We start from the raw sequence: 15,488 nt of genomic DNA, 5'->3' as shown, positions 1-15,488 counted from the left end.
TTGTCTTCCCAAATTGAAATAAAAATACAATTTAAGTGCAAGACCTTATAAGAACCCTTAATTCGTGGGTGTCTGGGTGGCTCAGTCAGTCAGCTGAGTGGGTGGCTGAGTAAATTTGCTAAATATTAAAACAGTTAAGGAGTACACATTTGCTGAGATGCATCTAAACCTAGTGTATATCTTGCTGTTATTTTTTCCCCCTCCCTAGTTTGGGGACCAAAAAAATGACAGAATTGGTTTGTTTCATTTTCCTGGATTTTAAGTAATTTATAATATACATACAAGGCAAATTGACTCTCAGTAGTCCTTGCTTTAATTTGTTGCCTGGAGTTGTCATTTTAGAGGGTTAAATTTAAATAACGAACAGTTTTTAATGAGGTTAATTTCTTTCATTTCTTCAACTTTTTAATAAAAGTTTATTTATTTAAATAATCTCTACACCCAACATGGAGCTCGAACTCAAGACCCCAAGCTCAAGAGCCACATGAGAGCTCCTTGCACTGAGCCAGCCAGGCACTCCTCATTTCTTCAACTTTTAAAGTTATACTAATAAAATTTAAATAGGAATTGATAAAAAAAAATAATTCTTGTTGCATTTAGTAAGAAAGAGGCTGTTTACAGTGTGATTCTGTAGGAAATTTTTAGTCCTAAGTACTTGATGATCTCCTTTAACAAGACTTTAACTTTCTCCTAATGAATACAATATGGGGAGGCATTTTGGCAAGATGGTGATCTGTTTCCCAACTTCAGAGTAAGCAGCTCTGAGGCTTGCAGGCTGGTGTGGCCTGGAGGGAATACGTGAGTTTGGGGAACATACTGTGATCCAAATGAAAACAAGAGGCAAAAGCCTGTGGAGCAGCTATTACAATTTTTGAGTTCTCAGAAAAAGCTGTGTTTCTGAGTGGAAGCTTCTGATTCATTTTAGAGATTGTTTCCTCAATCTTGGTGTTAATTGCCATTCAGAGTACTCAAGCAGCTTGATCTGAGCTCCAAGGATGAGGCAAGCCATGAATTAGCAAAGGAAAATAATTCACTTGAAGGAACTCCAGCAGCCAGAGGCAAGATGAACAAGGATTGCTAGTTACTATAGTTCTAGTCACCAGAACAAGTGACTTCAGTCAGAAGTCAGAAATAGAAATTGAAGGTGATAGGTGACAGATTTAATAGGCAAAACAAAATAAATTATCCTAGATCTTTGGGAGAAAAAAAGTGACACGCCTCTAATCATAGCATAAAGAAGAAGAAGAAGAAAAGGTGAGAGGACTCAAATTCCTGGTCTGGAACATTAAGTAGAAGATATACCAAAACAGAAAATAAATAAGTAGGTAGGTAGGTAGGTAGGTAAGTAAGTAAATAAAAAATAGAGAAGGAGAGAGCAAAAGGAGGAGATACAACAACTAAAGATATAATAGGGGAGCATTTCTCTGATTTAAAGAATGATTAAGTTCGAGACCAGAGTGTTGAGGATGATGGGGAGACAAAACAAAAACAAAACGAACCCAAACCCAAGCTGTTTACAAAGGAAAAATCATCAAGATATGTGCCAGATTACTCAAGGGGACACTGGAAACTTAGAAGGTAGTAAAATAAATCTACAGATTCCTAAGAGAGGAACTGTGCCTGTACCTAGCCAAGTATTATTCGCATGTTTATGGTGAAAGCAAGATACTTGCGGATATGTAGGAATTCAGGTCCTCCATTTAGGAAAAGTTTTTAGTACAGGATTGTCACCAAGTAATTGCCAGCAGAGACTTTAAGATTGGGCAGAGGAAGAGAAGAAGAGAAAAACAGTGGTAAGCAAATGAATCTCACAGTATATTTAACTAAGTCTAAGTGGATAATGATAGAGTGACTGTATTTCAGCACATTCCTTTGCCTTCTGCACTTCCTGAAAGTTTGCAAAAGCTTGATTAGACGTAGGTTCTGTCCTGGCAAGACCATAAGTGATGTTGTCTTCTTCTGTAGGGAGGCATACAACTTCTGATTATCATTTAAAAAAATTTTTTTAATGTTTATTTTTGAGAGAGAGAGAGTAGGGGAGAGGCAGAGAGAGAGAGGGTGACACAGAATCTGAAACAGGCTCTAGGCTCTGAGCTGTCAGCACAGAGCCCAACGTGGGGCTCAAATGCATGAACTGCGAGATCTTGACCTGAGCCAAAGTCAGACACTTAACTGACCAAGCAACCCAGGCACCCCTCTGATCATCTTTTTGTAAAAATAGTCATTAATACACAATTCTGAACTTTTTTTTTTTTTTGAAAGAGGAAGAGGGAGGGCCAGAGAGAAATCCCAAGCAGGCTCCACGCTGTTAACACAGAGCTGGACACAGGGCTTGATCCCACAAACTGTGAGATTATGACCCTAGCCAAAAAAAGAGTTGGACACTTAACCAAGTGATCACCCAGGCTCCCTAGTACCCAATTCTAGATTCTATCGTTACTTTTCATTGATAGCTAGACCACTTAACACAAAGATGCCTCTCTTCATCTGTTGGGTTACTCAGTGGTACAGTTCATATAAGGAAGGCAAGATAAGTGTTTGATTTTCGCCCTTTGTCAGTTTACAAGATAATGAATTGGTTCTCTATTGTCTTGGGAAAGGGGGGAGATGTCATTATAAGCTAGTATAATTCAATATATGTGATAGATTTGAGTCCTTTACAATTATTATCTTTATTGAAGCTCAAATTGTCTCATTTTGGGTAGTTGGCGCAAAAATGGTTCCTGAACCCTTTTGACATGACCTTCATACTCTTAATAAAGAAAAGGGCAGTATTTTTTGCTCAGTTTTGCTTTCTTTTCTAAAAACCTCAGAATGTTTCTGTGCTTTTGGGATGGTGGATTTTAGGGATCCATTGTTTCCTAGGATATTTGATACTTAGTATGATCTTTGGTGTAATCGTAGGCAGATATGCCTTAGAATTTGTGTTACTTGCAAAAAATAATGGTTTTATTTTTTTTTAACTTTTTTAGTGTTTTATGTGTTTCTGAGAGAGAGACAGTGTGAGCAGGGGAGGGCCAGAGAGAGAGGGAGATACAGAATCTGAAGCAGGCTCCAGGCTCTGAGCTAGCTGTCAGCACAGATCCCAATGCAGGGCTTGAACCCACGAACCACGAGATCATGACGTGAGCCGAGTCAGTGCTTAACCAACTGAGCCATCCAGGCGCCCCTAATGGTTTTATTTTTAAAGTATACATGGAAATTCAAAAAGAATCAGTATTTCCCAGCAAAAAGATGTAGAGGCATATGTTAAAATGGTTTTTTCAATATTCATAAGTATTTGAATGTTTACTCTGGACGAGTCTCTAAAATAGGAACTCTTGGGAATTCAGTCATGAAACCTGCTTATTTACCTAACATTTCAATAAAATACATTGCAAGAATTAACCTCACAATTTATTTTTCTTTCAGATCTGTCACGAAATCGCCTCTCAGAAATTCCCATAGAAGCATGTCATTTCGTTTCTCTTGAGAATCTCAACTTATACCAAAATTGTATTCGGTATATACCAGAGGCAATTCTAAACCTACAAGCTCTAACATTCTTAAATATTAGGTAAGGAATTTCTTCTTCTTCTTCTTCCTCTTTTTAAAAATTGTTTTATTTTTGCTTTCATGTGGTCTTTTCACTTCTCTCTTGGCTTTCACTAAAATTTACATTATCTGTTCATATCTGCAGTATCGATACATGTTCTTAGGCTGAATTAACAATATTCCTGTGCCCTCCTTGTTTTTCCCTTTGTCTTTAGCTTTGTAACTATAAGGGTCATTAGTCTGATAGGATTGCAACAGTCTTATAGCTGTGGTTCTTCAATTAGATTTTCAAATAAGCTATATCAGATGAGGATAGTAGATCTGAAAGTACTTTCATTCTTGTGATTACGTATTTTTGTATATTAAGTTCTGAATGTGTAAATGCATTTATTTAACTTATTTCCACTTTTTCATATCTTGAAAGACCTTTTTTAAATTATGAAAGTTACAGATGTTCATTGGAGAAAATGAGCAAATGTAGAAAGGTATAAAGGATATTCACCAAAATGTTATATTTGAGTTTTATAGTTATAGGTGATATTTTTCCTTTTTATCCAGGCTTTTGTCAAATTTTTAAATGAGTTTTTTCCTTGTCATGAAATACTCTCAAAATATTTTTGTATGTAAAAATTTTACTGTACAGTTTGTATACTTCCAAAACTCATTTTCCCTCTTGGATATTTAGTTTATTTCAGTTTTTTTGCTGTGATAAAGTAGTATTAACACTGGTATGTAAATGTTTATTTTTCTCCTTCCTTAAGATAAATGTCTAGGAATTAGAATTATTTAAAAAGTTTTATAGGCTCATGATCTATATTAGTAAAATCAGCAAAAGATCTTGAAAATGGGGTCAATTGACCATAGAGATTAGCAGGTTAAATCTAGATAAGTAAGGTTTTAACTTACTTTTATCCTAATGATAGGTGTGTACTTTTAGCTCTGATTTTGTATGTTTTTATATAAATGAAATTCCTTACCTATACTTCAGCTGATGTGATATATTTGAAATCACAACCTGTCACTTGTTTTCTATAGAGCTATATTTGGATCATTTATGTGCATTTGATTATAATGTATATAATGATGAGAGAAGTAAATTACAACTACTTTTATGTTTATAACCCTTTTTTGGAAGGAAGGGGAGAGGATGATGGCCATCTCTCCAATTTTTTTAAATGTTTATTTAATGTTTATTTAATACTTGAGAGAGAGAGAGAGAGACAGAAAGATACAGTGTGAACAGGGAAGGGGCGCAGAGAGAGGGAGACACAGAATTCAGAGCAGGTGCTGCACTCTGATTTCTCAGCACAAAGCCTGATGGGGGGCTCAAAACCATGAGCTGTGAGATCATGACCTGAGCCGAAGTCAGATACTTGATCGACTGAGCCATCCAGGTGCCCCACCCTATTTTTTTAAAAAAATATTCATTTATTTTGAGAGAGAAGTGAGGAGAGAGTGAATCCCAAGCAGACTCCACACTCAGTGCAGATCCTGATGCAGAGCTCGATCTCACCAACCATGAGATCATGACCTGATCCGAAATCAAGAGTCAGACACTTAATTACTGAGCCACCCAGGTTCCCCTACCATATTTTTAAATTACTTTATCTTACATAAAATTAACTTTAATAAAGTAATAACATGTGTTTATGTAGCACGTCTTTATACAAAGGAATTTTATGGTACATGGCCTTGTAGGATAGGTAGAGAAGGATTAAAATCCTCAATTTACAGATGAGGATCTGTAAAAATAGGTAAGTTAAATACTGTGCCTAAAACCACAAAGCTGATAAGTGAGGAAATGGAGGCTCGAACCCAAATCTGATACCTTATTTGTTCCTTCCATGACTTATGTTTGTCACTTACTGAATATAGAATGGGAAAGACAAAATTTTTTTTCTTGAGTGGTGAGTTCTAATTTTCTTTTTCTGCTTTCCCGTTTAGTCGGAACCAACTGTCAACATTGCCAGTACACTTGTGTAATTTACCATTGAAAGTCTTAATTGCTAGTAATAACAAATTGGTGTCACTTCCAGAAGAAATTGGACATCTCAGACATTTAACAGAACTTGTAAGTTAATGTTTTACTTTCTTATTGTTTCACATATATGTATATCTGTAGTGATACCATACTCTATTTGGTAGTAAAGAAAGACCCAGTATTAAGGTGTGTTTTGCGTTTTTCCAGGTATTGATAGTGAAGTTTTGCTGGTTGATCAGTACTGAAATGCTTCAGCACAGAGTTAAGAAAGGAACTGAAAGTACAAGTCTAATAGGCCCACGTAGAATGGGTCAAAGTCCCATTAAGTGATTATTAAGTGATTTATATGTTAATAAGTTTTTGAGATATAAGTTAATAATGCATTTGGATTTTTCACATTAAATCTTAATAGCATCAGTGTTCTGATTTAGGGTTAACCCCTCTTGGGCGATGGGCACTGCAAAGGTCAGGCTTATTTTTTTGGCCCTACAGTGCTATCTCTAGTACCTATCTCCCTCTCTAAAGTAAGCTATTCTTTACTGCCTTCTGTTTTCTAGGAAACTTCACTTCATGTACCACTCCTTGTTACTCTTTACTACTCCTGTCCTGGGCATGGGAGTGCAACTTTTCCATTTAATCACCACAGTAACATTATGAATTAGGTATAATACTTATCATCGTATTACAGCTGAGGGAACTAGCACTTAGCTAGGTTAAGTAATTTGCCCAAAGTTCCATAACTGAAGTAGAATTTTAAACCAATCTACCTTAACTCCAGAGCCCATGTTTCATATATCTGAAATGGTCCAATATAGCTATGTCCATTGAGATTTGAGAGGATCCATGTAGTTTATTAACAAAGGTAGATATTATGAACAGAAACACATGTATAATTAACTGGACCACACATTAGCTCTCTTTTTTTTCAGGTGGATTATGAATGTAAAAGGTCATATGTGAAAATTTACAAATATGTTAAATCTGGAGTCTAGATACTAGACTGTGGTGTATTAGAAGCAGTTAGATCTAGGAAATAAAGTCCAAAATATATGTTTGTTGACATTTCTTCAGAACCTCATTATTTATTATTATTTTTTTAATGTTTATTTATTTTTGAAAGAGAGAGAGAATGAGAGAGAGAGAGAGAACGTGAACAAGGGAGGGGTGAGAGGGAAGGAGACACAGAATCCAAAGCAGGCTCCAGGCTCCAAGCTGTCAGCACAGATCCAGTGTGGGGCTCGAACTCACAAACCTTGAGATCATGACCTGAGCTTAAGTCAGAGGCTTAGCCTACTAAGCCACCCAGGCACCCCCTTCAGAACCTGGTTATTAACATGAACTAGTAGTTAAATTCTACTTGTGATTCAAATTCTGATTTTCAGTCATTTAAACTCTCCTTATTGAACCCTAAATACGTAAAAAATAGATAGTTCTGCTAGAAGGAGCTTTTAGCTTTCTGCAAAAGCAGTGAATTGATATCCACAGTCATACAAATAGTTTGTGTCGGAGTGAGAATTAAGAATCCCAGAGCCCTTGAGTCCCACTGGATAGAACATGTTCTCACAACATCCTATTGCTTCTTTCATTTCCCCCTTTTATTTATTTATTTTTTTTGGTAATCTCTACACCCAACGTGGGGCTCAAACTCATGACCCCAAGATCAAGAGTCTCATGCTTCTCTGAGTGAGCCAGCCAGGTGCCCCTATTTCTCTTCGTTTTTAAGTAAGAGGAAACCTGTCTTTCAAGATGTACACTTTCCAAGAGAAATATTAGAAATACTGTTGTCTTCTAGCTCAGCTCAATTTTCCCTATCCTTTCAACTTCTTTTCCTTTTAACTTTGATGCCCAGAGCATTGGAATAAAAAATAGAGCTACTTATTCCACTTCAGTCATTAATTGGTAGGAAAAGTAGAAATAATATTATTTTCTCTAAGAATATTGTGGGAAAATTTTAAAATAATGTTTGGAGTTTTGGGTAAGTGATCTTTTCTAATAAGTCTATTAATACATTCTTTTTGCTTATATACTAGAAGAGTTTTAAGTGTTAACATGGCATCTTGGAGCTTTTATTAAGCTAGACAACTTCCTGCTGTTCCCCATGGATTTATACATTTTTTCTGGCTAGTGTCAGAGTTGTGGAATTCTGAATTTGTCAGTCTTGGTATCTGTAGTTAGCCTCTTTTCAGAATCCGTGTTATCAAGCTGTTGACCAAGATACCAGAAGGCTTGCATAATACATGTATTGGTACCAACTTGATCAGATGCCAAATAGGGCAGTATCTATTTTTCCCGTAGCCTATAGTTAAGCGTACTTTACTATTTTCCCCTCACTTTCAGTTTCAAAAAGAATGATTTGAGTCATCTTCAGTGCATTTTTATTTTATATTCTTGAGGAGCAGGTGAACTGGTATTTTGAAAGTAGGATTTCCTTTCAATTAACTTTATCATTATAATTTTTATCGTTGTTTTGCTTTTTTCTTCTAGTCTCATTAGAATACATATAAAGTAAAATATTGTCCTAAACAGATGTTTTTATACTTTTTTTCTCATTTACTTTTTCATTAGAATTTTCATTTGATCTGATACTAAGCTTCCTGTCCACATCTTAAGTCATTTAATTTTTGTCCTGCTCATAAAATTAATGTAGATTCATACAACATCTATAAAATCAAAAGCCTATAAGTTTTTAAAATTAAATACTAGCATAAACTATGGAATTACTCTTGGACAAAGAATCATAATTTTTTTTACAGTTAAGACACACCATAAATATTATCTTTGTCCAACCTCATTTTACAGAGGGTTTAAAGCAGGCAAATTTGTAATATTAGAAGAATTCTTTACTTTGTATCTTTTTGAAATAGGATGTGAGCTGCAATGAAATTCAAACAATACCTTCCCAAGTTGGTAATTTGGAGGCTTTGAGAGACCTTAATGTGAGAAGAAATCACTTAGTACGTTTGCCTGAAGGTAAGAAATTGTGAAATAATTGTTTTCTTTTTATTTATTTATTTTTTAAAGAATTTCTACATCCAACATGGATGAACTCACATCCATGGGTTGAACTCACAACCCTAAGGTCAAGAGTTGCATGCTCTACTGGCTGAGCCAGTCAGGTGTCCTGAAATAATTGTTTTATTGTTATTTGTCTTTTTATATTAAAGATCTCTCAGAACTAATAGATACGAGACAAAAATATGAGTTACAGCAGGGGACCTGGGTGGCTTGATTTCAGCTCAGGTCATGATTTCACATTTCATGAGCTTGAGCCCCACATTGGGCTCTGTGCTGATAGCATGGAGTCTGCTTAGGAATTCTCTGTCTCCTCCTCTCTCTGCCTCCCCCCCACTCATGCACATTTTATCTCTCAAAACTAAATAAATAAACATTTGAGATGAATAGATAGATGGATGATAGATAGCTACAGCCAGTGTTCAAGATTATAATGGTTTAGTTATTACATATTATCTGTTTCATTGTTGATTTTATTTTATTTTTATTTTTTAAGTTTATTTATTTTTAGAGAGAGAGAGAGAGAGAGCAAGCACGTGTGGGGAAGGTACAGAGAATGAGGGGGAGAGAGAATCCACAGCAGATTCCGCACTGTCTAGGGGCCCCTGTTTCATTGTGGATTTTAAAAGTTAGATTCTCGAGGAGTACCTGGGGTGGCTCAGTCAGTTAAGCAACTGACTCTTGGTTTGGCTCATGTCACCATCTCATGGTTTGTGGGGTTGAGCCTTGAGTCAGGCTCTGTGCTGATAGTGCAGAACCTGCTTGGGATTCTCTCTCTCTGCCCCTCCCCTCCTCGTGCTCTGTCTCTTTCTTTCAAAAATAAATATTAAAAAAATAAATAAATTCTACTTAATTGACATACAGTGTAAGNAATAGCATTCCTCTGCCTCAGCCATCCCCGTCCCCAGCTTTAATGTCTAAAAACATCTGCCTTCTCTGCCTTTGACTCTTTCCACTGGCATTTGCTGACATTTCTAAGTGATGTGCCTTTAAGAGCTTTACTTGATTTATCAATTTTGACACTTAATGTGAGCTTCCCATTGTGGTAGATGAGGATTTAACTTATATACTATCACCATCATACTCTCCCCTCCCTCCTACTGTCGTCCCAGTATGGTCTGTCATAACTTCTGATCAAAGCATTATTATTTCCATTATTTTAACTTATGAATATTGTTCCCTGCCAATTCAGTTGATGTACTGATTTCATTTCTTTTTTTTTTAATTTTTAGTATTTATTTATTTATTTATTTTTGAGAGAGAGAAACAGACAGAGCACGAGTGGGGGAGGGGCAGAGAGAGAGGGAGACAGAATCCAAAGCACGCTCCAGGCTCTGAGCTGTCAGTACAGAGCCCAACATGAGGGTCATGACCTGAGCCAAAGTTAGACCCTTAACAGAGTGAGTCACCCAGGTGCTCTGATTTCATTTATTCTTTTTGTACATCTTTTTTATTGTTGTTGTTTTTCTGGAGTTAATAACTTCTCTCTTTTTTTTTATTTGCTTAGTGTTTTTATGTCCCTATGTCTAATTCCTCCCTTTTTTTCTAGCAGAGAGAGAGAGAGAGGGAGACTACAATCACATAATTTTTATTATACTACATTGTTATAAGTATTCTATTTTATTATTCTTGTTCATATCTTGTGCCAAATTTATAAATTAATCTTTATCATGTATATGTATAAAGATTATATATATAAAAGATTATATATATAAAATATATACAGGTATGTATATATAGGAAAAATCATGTTATATATAGGGTTTGGTACTAACCGTGGTTTTAGGATACACTGGGAATCTTGGAATGTATTCCCCATGGATAAGGGGGGGGGAGATTACTGAGATTCTAGAGCTGGAGATGGGTTGAGGTTGGTGGATAAGTGCTGAGATCTCATCATTGTGTAAGACTTTCTCTTAAAGCCTTCAGTTTCAACTGGCAACTCATTATCCTGACTTTCTATTGTGCCTGAGGTTCCTGAGTTCATAGCCTCAGAGAATAACTTGTTGACTCCTGCGGTGATTGGAAAGGGGCAGTGCCCTAGCTGCATGAGTTGAGGTTGGGGACTTAGGCATTTAACTTGTTTTTTGTACAGACTGTCATCTGGTCCCTTGGTTATGCCTGTGTTTCTGTGGTATGAGGCGTCCGGTTTCTTTAGTTTCGTGAGGGGTAACACAGCTCACTTTTTATTAGTATTACCATCTGTGAGTAACTAGATTTCATTTTACAGTATCAGTTCATCATTAAGAAAGAATGGAGATAAATACATTAAATTCGCTGTATTTAATTAGAAGCGCCTATAAAACTTGTCTAGTTTTGAAATATCATCAGTTGTTCATTTCTGTCTTATCACCCTGCAGAGCTGGCAGAGTTGCCTTTAATACGATTCGACTTCTCCTGCAATAAAATTACAACAATCCCCGTTTGTTATCGGAACCTCAGGCACCTTCAGATGATCACCCTAGATAACAATCCACTACAGTCTCCTCCCGCACAGGTAAGCTCTACCGGATTTGAAGGATGTTGTGAACTTTTTTGACAAAAGGTGAATTTAAAACTTGAAGTTCTGTGCATTTATCTTTTTGTTGGAAATGAAGTTCTTTTAAAATAAATTCACACACATAGGCATTCTTTAGAAGCCTTGAATAAATGGGATGGAGGACAGTAATGTTTGCAGAGTGTGTTTTTCCTTTCATTGAATTGACTTTTTTTTTTAAGTTGAAGGGTTCTTTCTTAAAGTTTTTCTAATAAAATTTGAGTTAATTTCTTTCTAGTAAAACTTGAATATAGGCAATGTAAATGGCTAGAGACAAATACTTGGCTTCCAGAACTAAGGATTATCAGTACGTTTCTTTTGACCATCATTTTTATACCTTTTTATTTTCTAAAGTCTTTAAGTTCCTCATTTAGTCAGTTTGGTCATTTGTTTATCAGTGGCTGATATGAAACTGATAATAAAGTAATTATAAGGTAGCTTCATGTATAGATTCTAGACATCCTATAATCTGAACAACTTTACCAGCCTTTATTTTTCACTGTAGTTTGTGCTCTATAGTTGATTTGTGGTCTTGTTCAAACCTCTGGATGGCAACTATAAAGCTTTATGAGTAAACTTCTTAACTATGGAAGGATCTCATAATCCTAAAGAGTTTATGTTTTTACTTCTGTCAACAGAAATAGAACTTTAATATTTAATCTTTTCTTTCTTACAGAAAGTAGGATTCAAAACATATTTATAATTTATTCCTGACTGTGTCTAACTAATCAGTGTGATAAATTTACTTGGTATTTTATCACTATTTATAAGTTATTTGTTTTATATGTTACTGAAATTTTATTATGACTAGAAAATAAAATCTGTGTGTGTATATATGTACATATATATACATTCCAAATAAATACATAAAATAACAAATATGTTATAATGTAATAAGTATTAGATTTTTAATATCACTGTCTATGGTTGATAGAAATGCCTTCTATTTCTAATATACTGTAAGTAAAAAGCTGATTATGACTTTTAAAAAGGGATACATATATTTAAGATGAGTAATAAATTGGTTGCTTTTATGTGTTACTTTTTTTAGATATGTATAAAAGGCAAAGTGCACATATTTAAGTACCTGAACATACAGGCTTGTAAGATTGCTCCAGATCTGCCAGATTATGATAGGAGACCCTTGGGTTTTGGTTCCTGGTGAGTATGTTCTATTTTTTAATTTAACGTATTTCGTCTTACAGGGAATCAAACTAGACCCTAAATCTGCCTGAATGTTTAACTAAAAGGAAATAACCTATTTTGGCACTTGTCTATCTCAGAATATTTGTTGATTACATAGATGGACAAAGTGTAACTCTAAGTTAAGGTTTCTCCATCTCAGTATTGTTGATATTTTGGGCAAGATAGTTCTTTGTTGTGAAAAGCTATCCTGTAATTCAGAAGATGTTTATCCGTATTCCTGGCTTCTGTACCACCCTCCAAAGTGACAGACAAACAGAATATCTCCAGACATTGCCAGATATTCCCTGCGGGCGTTCCCAGTTGAAAACCAGTGATCTGAGTGACTTGAATGCTAACCTTGGCTCTGCTGTTAACTAGTTCTATGACTTGATGTCATTCAGACTTTTTGGGCTTCATTTTTTCAATAGAGAGTGAAGAGTTTGGATTTGATGACCATTAATATTACTTCCAGGATCTTTTAGCTTGTGAACCCTTTGGCTGCATAACACCTGACTTAAAAGGTTATCTCCTTGGCATTCTCAACCATTTGGAACAATCTTAAGTAGCATTAGTTTTAGAGTATTCAGAAGGCCTTTAAACAGGCAAAATGGGTATCTCCAACAAGGCCTTATTCCAAAGAGAACCCCTCTGGAGGAGGGGATGGGCATGGAGGAGGGCACCTGTGGGGATGAGCACTGGGTGTTATATGGAAACCAATTTGACAATAAACTATTTGTTAAAAAGAAAAAAAAAGAGAGAACCCCTCTGGCTTTCTCCTAGAACCTGTCACATTTTACATAAAAGCACAGTCCTGATGAGCTTGCTTCTCAGTATCCTAGTCTAAAACAGATTAACAAATTTCTATTTTGGTAGAGTTTGTAAAAGCAGACATATTAAAAGTACAAAAAATAAGTTGAAGGAAAAAATAAAATTTATTATTATTANGTGAGATCATGACCTAAGCGAAAGTCGGACGCTTAACCGACTAAGCCACCCAGGCGCCCCAAAATAAAATTTAAAAAGCAACACATATTAAACAAAAAGTTCAAGTTAGTGGTTAACTCTGAGAAGAGGAAGATTTGGTATGAAAGAGGCATAAATGAGCTATAAAGGTATTCATGTTCCATCATGTTTTAAAAGTTATGTCTGGGGGCACCTGGGTGGCTCAGTTGGTTAAGCGTCCGACTTCGGCTCAGGTCATGATCTCACGGTTCCTGGGTTCGAGCCCCACGGCGGGTTCTGTGCTGACAGCTCAGAGCCTGGAGCCTGCTTCTGATTCTGTGTCTCCTTCTCTCTCTGACCCTCCCCTGCTCATGCTCGCATGCTCTCTCTCTCTCTTTCTCTCTCTCTTTAAAGAAAAAAAACCTTACGTCTGTTATATTCTTTTTTTTATCTATATGATATATTGCATAATTTTAATAAGATACTTAAAATCAAGACACACTAAAAATATAGCAACTTGACACCATTAGACATATATGCAAAGAACCCTCCATATTTCAGTAATATTTTAAGTTATTACTATGTTATAGCACAGTACATTAATTGATGCTCATTAAGAAAATGCTAAGGTATATTAGATATGTCATTTACAGTAAAGGGATATAGGCATTACAGTTTAAATGTTTCTCTTCAGAAATTACTGGGATTACATATTTAAGTGATTATGGTGTAAAGGAGTAATCTCAAGCTATCTGAAAATACAGAACCTGACTTCTCAAGCAAATTAAGTCTTACTCCCAAGGGACTTGATCCCTGCCCTTTGCCACAGAAGGTGTCTTTCTTCTTTACCACTGTATCTCTAGTTCACCTGAGTGTTTGCCACAGACAGGAGGTTTTTCTGGCTTGACTGTTAGATTGAAGATTTAAATAGACACTATGAAGGATATTTAAAACACTAGCTCTAATCTGGTTGTTTAAGCATTCAGTAATACAAGTTTTAGTGTATTTATACAAACACACAAGGAGAAATTAACAATATCATATATACTCATAAAAAATTTCTACAAGAACATCTTAGTTCTAACACTTGTATCTCTGAGAAAACTGAAAGCAGGTATGTGATGTTAAGGAAGACATAAAAGGTTTTGACAGATGGTAGGGATTAGGTCTGGTATAATCTGTGCTAGATCTAGACCTGTCTTGGAGGAAGGACTTTGACAGTGGGAAGAATCTGAGGGGACCCAGACCATTATTGCCAAGAGTTTTTAAATTTTCTCCATTCATTATATCCTTTTCTTTCTTCATTTCTTTTTACTCCTACCTTGGTTAATTTCTTATAACGTAGAACTCTTGTATTATTTATTGAGAAAAGTCTTGTTTTTCCTATTCAAAGTTTTCATTAAATGTGTTCTAGTCCTTTACTCTTGAAAGATGTACAACAGATAGGGGTACCTGGGTGGCCGAGTTGGTTAAACGTCCAGCTTCAGCTCAGGTGATCTCACGTTCATGGTTTTGAGCCCCACATCAGGCTCTGTGCTGACAGCTCAGAACCTGAAGCCTGCTTCAGATTCTGTGTCTCCCTCTCTGCCCCTCCCTCACTCATGCTCTGTCTCTCTCTGTCTCTCTCAAAAATAAATAAAACATCAAAAAAATAACAAAGTTAGTAACTGCTGTTTAAAAAAAGAAGGAAAGGAGGCGGGGGAAAGATGTACAACAAATTCACATAGCTTTTATTTTCCTCCTTGGAGTTAATAATCTTTGGTAAGGAAAAGTTTTCCTCTCCTGAAATAGCAAATAGGAACATAAACTGCTACTGCTGCCTTTGAGACTAGAGTGTAAGGCAGTGAATGCTGACTACTGGGGACATATATGTGAAGGTATGCCCTAAGACTAAGGAGGCAGCATCAGCATCTATCAGAATAATGAGCTTTGATTGAGGCCTATAGTGCTAATTGCAGAGCCTGTTTCTCTCTGTCATTGAGTTCTTAGTTTTGAGGACTAATTGGTCTTGGCCTAATTTTGTTTGTTTGTTTGGATTTTTCAGAGAGAGAGTGCATGAGTAGGGGAGAGGGACAGAAGGGAGGAGAGAAAGAGGGAGGGAGGGGGAGAGAGAGAGAGAGAGAGAGAGAATCCTAAGCAGACTCTGTGCTCTGCACAAAGCCCAACTTAGGGCTCAGTCCTACGACCCTGGGATCATGACCCGAGCTGAATCAAGAGTCACATGCCCAACCAACTGAGCCACCCAGATGCCCCCTAATTTTTTTTAATAGGAAAATCATCATTATAATACTTTAAAAA

General features: G+C 36.1%; 1 protein-coding gene across 1 annotated transcript in view; it reads left to right on the top strand.

Annotated features, from left to right (window-relative positions):
- The window catches only part of LOC144234389 (DISP complex protein LRCH3-like), a 76,325-nt gene that overhangs the window by 55,080 nt on the left and 5,757 nt on the right, over nucleotides 1-15,488 (top strand). Inside the window, exons 5-9 of the mRNA XM_077767722.1 lie at nucleotides 3,412-3,556; nucleotides 5,479-5,605; nucleotides 8,380-8,485; nucleotides 10,888-11,024; nucleotides 12,115-12,224. Coding sequence (XP_077623848.1) covers nucleotides 3,412-3,556; nucleotides 5,479-5,605; nucleotides 8,380-8,485; nucleotides 10,888-11,024; nucleotides 12,115-12,224 — 625 coding nt within the window. The remainder of the gene's footprint in view (nucleotides 1-3,411; nucleotides 3,557-5,478; nucleotides 5,606-8,379; nucleotides 8,486-10,887; nucleotides 11,025-12,114; nucleotides 12,225-15,488) is intronic.

The sequence above is a fragment of the Crocuta crocuta genome, unplaced genomic scaffold, assembly GCF_008692635.1.
Source record: "Crocuta crocuta isolate KB4526 unplaced genomic scaffold, BGI_CrCroc_1.0 scaffold45, whole genome shotgun sequence".
In the NCBI taxonomy this organism is placed as follows: Eukaryota; Metazoa; Chordata; class Mammalia; order Carnivora; family Hyaenidae; genus Crocuta; species Crocuta crocuta.
This window is presented reverse-complemented; position numbering and strand designations above follow the sequence as displayed.